The sequence below is a fragment of the Lactuca serriola genome, chromosome 4, assembly GCF_051521515.1.
Source record: "Lactuca serriola cultivar US96UC23 chromosome 4, Lser_US96UC23_V15, whole genome shotgun sequence".
NCBI lineage: Eukaryota > Viridiplantae > Streptophyta > Magnoliopsida > Asterales > Asteraceae > Lactuca > Lactuca serriola.
In genome coordinates this window covers 32639212-32646823 of record NC_136411.1, presented here as the reverse complement: position 1 = coordinate 32646823, position 7612 = coordinate 32639212, and the positions used below count along the sequence as shown (strand labels likewise).

General features: G+C 31.5%; 1 protein-coding gene across 1 annotated transcript; it reads left to right on the top strand.

Annotated features, from left to right (window-relative positions):
• Positions 1–6337: 6337 nt before the first annotated feature.
• Positions 6338–7229, top strand: LOC145100033 (B3 domain-containing protein At2g31720-like). Its single transcript, XM_079037464.1, has one exon. The coding sequence runs from the start codon at positions 6474–6476 to the stop codon at positions 7104–7106; it is 633 nt and encodes a 210-aa protein (XP_078893590.1). The 5' UTR covers positions 6338–6473; the 3' UTR covers positions 7107–7229.
• The last annotated feature ends 383 nt before the right edge of the window (positions 7230–7612 follow it).

The following is a 7612-nucleotide window of genomic DNA, read 5'->3' as shown; positions in this document are numbered from 1 at the left end:
CCAAATTAATTTCTGATCAATACTAATTAAATAATATGATTTCTCACTTAATATATTATTCTTATAATATATTAATAAATCACAATTAACCTCTTTCTCCATTATTCATCAAGTCAAGTTGCTATGGTGATGGCAACCCAAAAGGACCATACTACTATCGGGTCAAGTACATACCAATTATAGTTATAGGCTTAGACACCTAATCCAACAAAAGTGTCTAGACCATCAAGAGGAAAACTCTAATTTCTAGGTTGAGACTCAGATAAACCACATATAGCGTCTCACATACGAACCTACAATCATAAACACAATTAATAAGAGCATTAAGGAAGTGAATACATCACATACCGGTGACGTCAACTGATGGAACTCGGATCCCCTCAGCTTGTGACTCGAATGCACGACTCCTCACAACAGAAACATCCATTCTACCCTCGTGATCATCAGTATTCCTCAGAGTGGCTAGAGCAGGTGCCCTCACCGCTCCTCTCATCAACTCTAGATAGTCGGCTTTCTTGTGGGCCATTTAGTTGCAGTGAAAACATAATAGGGTCGTCCCGTGGGGAAAATCTTTGCTGACATAACCAACCCTATCACACTTGCAGCAACCCATACCCCTAAATCGAAAAACCCCATCATCCTGATTCCCGCACGTGATGCACTGACCTCAACCCTGTTGGCCTCTCTTTTGCTGATTGCACACATTACACCCCCTTTTTCTTTATAAAAATCTTTTTAGAAATTTGTTTTCTTTCAAAAGATTACAAATTTCTCAGTTTGAGTTCAATATCACCTGATAGTATGCCCGAATCCGTCAAACCAAGGCTCTGATACCAACTTGTAACTTCCTAAAAATTCAAAGTAAACTTTTCATTTTTAAAACAATAAATCATATACATGATTTGTTCCAAAACCGATCAAAGTGAATACATTATTTAAACAACAAAGTAATATCATTAATTGCCAATGCGAAAAACTCTGGGGAATGTTGTGTAGTCATGTCAGGCCCTTCCCTTTCAAACTAGAAGTACCTGAAATCATAAATATGAAACCGTAAACACAAAGCTTAGTGAGTTCCGCAAAATACCATATATAACATATATATACAAAGGTAACAATACATGGCTGTGTTGGGTCCGTATCAACCCGAGTCCATAAAGTAACAACTTGTAGCTGTGTCGGGTCTGTATCAACCCACGAGTCTGTATCAACCATGAATCTATAATGACTATATAACAACTTGTAGCTGTGTCGGGTCTGTATCAATCCCCGGGTCTGTTTCAGCCCACATACATAAGCATACAAACATATAAGCATGAGTCACAAAGACAACAAGCACATATAGGCATACCAGCAAGTGTCACAAAGACTACCATCATCTGTCAAAGCTAATCCAGTGGGTCAGCATTGGTGCCTTCAACCCACGAGTATAGTGAATAGACTCACCTGAATCACGATGCTGACTAAAACCGCGCGAAACACCGCACCAAACACAACCAACAACTCTCTAACCCAAAAGATGGGTGCAAAGCACCTCCTAACAATCCATACAAGGCAAGCCTTAAGTCTACCTTCTTAAAATAAAGATTGCCCAAAAAGTCAACCCATGCTAAAAGTCAACGGTCAAAGTCAAAGGCCAATGTTGACTTTAGTTAACCGCCACGTCATAGCCACCTATGGCCACATCGTGTCCCTCCAACAACAGTCCATCACAATATTCCTTATCGCCACGCCATGACGACCTGGTGCCATGTCGTGACCATAGAGTCTTCAACAACGTAATGGATTAAGCTGCCTCCCTCGATCCTAAGGGCTCCAAAGTTTAGATCTGGTCCATGATATTGTCTAAATGGATAAAGTTTCAAACTTTATCCATTAAGACACCCAAAGAGATCAAGATCTCAAACCCTACGTCCAAATAAAGCCAAAACCCATGATGTCTTAATCCTTAAGCTCTTAATCCGAAAAAGTAGACTACTCCAGAAGGGTTTCTAATAGCAGATATATCATAAAGGTGGAAGCTTTATATACATGCATGTCCAATACATGTCTAAGATCCATCTTAGGTTAAAGTATGAACCCTAAATGCCATAACTTAGGAAAATGATAAGATCTTCCATCAAAGACTAGATCCATAACATATAACACTCTTGGGACTCAGGAGAGTCATAAAGTTGCCAACTTTATGAGTTCCTTCCCTCCAAACTTGCTTAAACAGGAGGAACATGGAATAATATTCAAGATCCAACCACCAAAAGTCATAAAGCAAGGAACTTGGAAACTTATAAAGGTTCAGAGACAATAAGGGATGTTGATGGTGTTGATTCCTTGCAATATCCAACAATAGAGCACCTTCTTCTCCAAGCTAAGAAAGCTCCAAAAAGCTCAAGAATCAAACAAGGGTTGGATGCTAGGATTTTTTGAGGTGAAAAACGGTTTGGAGGCAGATAATGAACCCTAAAATGGGTTTATAGATGTTTAAATACGATGGGAACCCTAAAAGAACGATGAGTTTGGACCAAAACAGCTTCGACGCTGTGGAAACTCTTGGCCACGTCGTGACGAATCAATAAAATTAAGCGTGCCATTTATTCAATGTCACACCATGTGCATCCTTGCTCCACGTCGTGACATAGAGTTTTTCCCAAAAACTCAATCTTTAGCCCTAGAGAATAAATGTTAAACCATACCGGAACACAAATGTTACAAAAACCATATTCATGAAAGGTCAATGAGTTATGTTATAATCACACCGTTATTAATTGTTGTGTATGATTGTTCATATCTTTAAAACATTTTGGGTAACTAATTTAAAGTTACAATTATATAGTTACGACAAAATATCTAAGTTTCTAAAAAGTAACTTGTTGGAAATCTATTATGAATTACTATTATGCCTATTATGCTTCAAAATTGTTTTACTTTATAGATTCCGTGTGGATTATAACCCAATATTATGATAAAGAAATTAAATATCTTTCTACCATTTGTTTCTACTATTCTTCCTACCATATCAAATGTTGACGTGTGTTATTTTTAATTAGATATTTATTGAAATTAATAATTATTTAATCCACTTGTCAACATTTGATATATTAGGAGGAAAAATAGGAACAAATCGTAGGAGGATATTTAATTTCTCATTATGATATAATAGTATCCATATTATATATTCTAATATTACATGGACCCTTTTATTTGAATATTGTTAAAATATTGAAAAAACTTATATATTATAATATTTTGATACTACATATACTATACTTGATATATATATATATATATATATATATATATATATATATATATATATATATATATATATATATATCAAGTATTATTTAAAAAATTCAATTACAAAAATAATTGTTAAATATTTTTTTCCCTATTTTGTCTATTTAGTTTTAACTTGTGATTAGGATCTCATCTATTGTTTTACAAAAAATTAAGTTGGTATCAAATTAAGCAATATATAAACCATTATATATTTATATATATAACACGTGGCATGAACTGATTTGTTTAGAATAAGACAAAAGTAAATATTAACAAGTAGGGGGTATGTATGACTACGAATTGGATAAGAAAGAATAAGGTGGTACCATGGATGTATATAATACCGTGAGCGACGGTTCCTGTTTTCTTGTACTGTTTGTCTCCCATAGATAGGCCCATAATGTCACCTGACACCTGTTCCGGTGCAATGCATTTCTTTAGCAACGATCCCTACTTCTTTTGCAAATAAATGTATAAATAGAATATTAATAATAAATTTGGTTTATATATATAATATAATTTATTTAATTCTAAATCTAGAACTTGTCTTTATTTTGTTCGTGCAGTTTTATTTTGCATCTGTGTTTCATATATATTTGTTATTAATTACAAGTAGATTATACCAACCACCAAGATGGTCTAGTTAGGACCATTTGGTTTAAACAATCTCAAATATTTTAATATTGTGGTGATTTGCGGTTAAATAACAAAATAGATTTTTCCATATTACAATTGTCATATTATTTTTGTATAACTCAAGGTTTTATTATTAGATAATATATATGAAACATACAATGAGCTTCGTGACAATATATGATATTAGGAGGTTACAACTTATCTTAAGTATATAAATGATTAATCTGTATCTAAAGTCAGGAAAATCACAACTATAATATTTTTTTTTTTCTGGTGGTAATTTTAATATCATTTGATAATTCTAATGTAATGGAATTTACAAATTACGAATGTTGTTCAAATCTTGATCAAGTTAGAAGGTGCGTGGTGAACGTTTGTATAAAACTAGTTTATCTAAGTTTGACCAAATGACAAACGCCCTTGAAATTTATTTGGTTAAGAAAAATATTATGGAAAATATGAATATCAGATTATATTTCCTATATTATCTTTAAAACCCTTACCCTTAATTAAGAGGATAAATCAACATTTACTGTTGATTTGCTTTTATCTTTGTTAATCATAAGAATTCAAATTATATATAAATCTCTAGTTTGTGATTTCCAAATCAATGTCTTGATCAGAAATTCTTTTTGAAGCATTATCCTCATAATCTGAATGAATTTCATGATACCCAAATATATATTTAACATATCTTATTCGAAAAATAACTCACAATCTTTCAAATAGATTCAAAATATCTCTCGATTTCCAAATCTACTTTATCCTACCAAACAGTAACACTTTTGTTAAGAAGTTTGTATATAGATGGAAATAAAGCGTGATTACAAATATAGATTTAAAAGGTTTAAGGGCCAAAAATACAGTCTAGCGAACATATTTTTAATATAGGCTCATATTGGGCTTAGGCCCAGTTTTTGCTCTTTCACCAATAAGGCAACAACACTTTTGCTTCATCGATGTTGTGCACCTCTACATTTAAGTTTTAACATTTTGAGCTTTTAGGGTCATTGACAGATTGACTCATTGTTTATTTGTTATTTTTTTTTTAATAAAATGAGATTATATTAAAAAAACTTTAAATGAGTAAAAAGGTATTTTATTTTGTTATAAATTATTATTAAATTAATTATATTTATGAACACAAAGTATCAGATACTATTTAAATAATGATACTTTATAAACACAAAGCTTCAATTGATTGTGTAACGTCTTACTTGTTCTTTTGTAATTTATGAACTTTTGTGTTGAAAAAATTGATTGTTTACAAGTTACAATAATGTTAAATGAAATATGTAATATTTCATTTTTATACTTTAATCTTATGTTTTGAATATGTCAAATGTTATTTTTGTTAATAATATTATTCTTTGAAATGCGTAGGTCAAGGTAACTTCTTGTTACTGTGTAATATATGGTGGTTTGGGCTCCTAAGGTGATATGGGCTAAAGGATTCAATGGTTGTGGGATCGTATGTTGGATGTGGATGAATATTGAAGAGTAAAGTGTACAGAGGGACCAGTTGTGTCAAGATGGAAGATTTGAAGGGGTGCAGCTTGTTTCTCTCATTCTTGAAAGGAAAGCGCGGAGCATATTTATTTGGTAGGCTCAACGTGCGGGCCCTTTTAAACAAATCTATGCTGGTCTAAAAATATTTGTTTGTACTTGATATATATTTTTTATTTTTTATTTTTAGAATTTCATCGATTTTTTTGTTGCATGTAGGAAATATTTGAAGTTTTTAGAAAATCAAGTTACATTTTTTTTTGGAAACGGACAAATTTATTAATACACCACAGCCAATCAAGTTACATAATTAGATTATAAGTAGCAGATCATTTACATAAAAAAAAAAAAAACAAACCTTCCTTTTTTCTAGAAGAGATAATTACTAGTGAGGGTGGTTAATATCCAAGTTAATTAAAAAACTGTAAACATTTCCATGTTCTTTCTGGGATAACCGATATTTCTCTTTCCTCGCTGCTTTCATTAAAAAAGTAACGGGTGTTCGATATATATACTTGATTTCTTTATTTTTATTATTATTATTATTATTATTATTATTATTATTATTATTATTATTTTTGGTGTTTCACGTGTGGCATTCGTCATTGTTGTGTACTTAAACCAATGTACAAAGAACAACACAATTTTGAATATATAATTACCATTAAACCCTACCTTTTGTTACGTACCAAGTTACAAATAAATATTTATTAAACCATATATATATATATATATATATATATATATATATATATATATATATATATATATATATATACTTTCCTTAATTAATTACCTTCCTAGATATGCAAAAATTATTATTTAGATATGCACAAAAAAAAAAAAAAAAAAAACCCATATACTTCCCTTAATTAATTACCTTCCTATTTGTATTAGGTTTTCTTGTGCGAATCCAAGAACTATCACTTGCCATCTATAAATATAGGCATGCAAACGCCAAGCATTCATACACAACTTCACATTCGTCTTTTTCTTCTTCCTCCGATTCTTTTAGAGTTTTCACTGAAACTTTTATATTCTTCATTACAAAAACAATGGAAATTATTCCGCAAGATTCAGCAAAAGGGAGAAATTCCGCTGCTACGGGATACAAGAAGGAGGCTGAGGATGAATATTATCTGAAAAAGATCCAGGAATTAGTAAACCAAAAGATGAAGTTGTTAGCAGAGCAACAAGTTAAAGAAGAATCAAAGCTCAAACCTCCCATTGAGATGAAAAACAGTAAGCCGATGGTGATCAGCAAGCGGAGGTTGGAAGAGTTCATCACGAATGAGATGAATGGCACAGATTTGAAACTCGTGCTCAAGAAAATACTGTATGAAAGTGATCTGAGAAAAAACCAAAACAGGTTGAGTATGCCGATGAATCAACTAGAGAAAAATATTGAGTTCTTGAATGAAAACGAGAAACAAGATCTGGAGAATGGAAAGGAGTTTGAGGTGGGATTGTTGGGGCCAAGATTGGGATTGCATAATAAATCGATGATGATGAAGATGTGGAAATTGAAAAGCACAAGCAGTTATGTGTTGAAGACTAATTGGAATGAGTTTGTGGAAGAAAACAAGAAGGATTTGAAGCCACATTCAGAGATTCAGGTGTGGTCGTTTCGCAAAGATAACAAGCTGTACTTTGCCCTTGTGTATGTAGATGAAAACATTGAATTTTAGACGTAAACAATTAAGAACATGCTCAACTATGATTGCATCAATTAATTTAGATGATTTTTTTTAATGCATTGTGGTCTAATTTGTTACTTTTTTTTCGTCATCTGAGTTTTTAGACTAGCTAGGGCATCCTGCAACAAATTTTGAATATGTATTCCATATGCATTTCTTAATCGTAATTAAATTGTTGATGTTTTTAAAATTTGTTTAACTTTTCATATATTTTGTTTGATATGATCTATCGTGGGAAACTTGCATAGATAAGTTATTTATCTTTAAAGACCTCAATCTTCACTTGGTGACATGTTGAGGAAATAGTAGACTTGTGTTTTTGATTTGATTATTACAATTTTGAATAATTATATAAAATTGTTAATTATATTATAGTAAATATGATTTGGATAGCTCGAAATTAAACAACTGTTTATATATGGTAATCATTTTTAATTACCTTAAGAAATTAAGATAATTAATAAAAATAGGGTTTAATCATAAATCACTATAGGAAT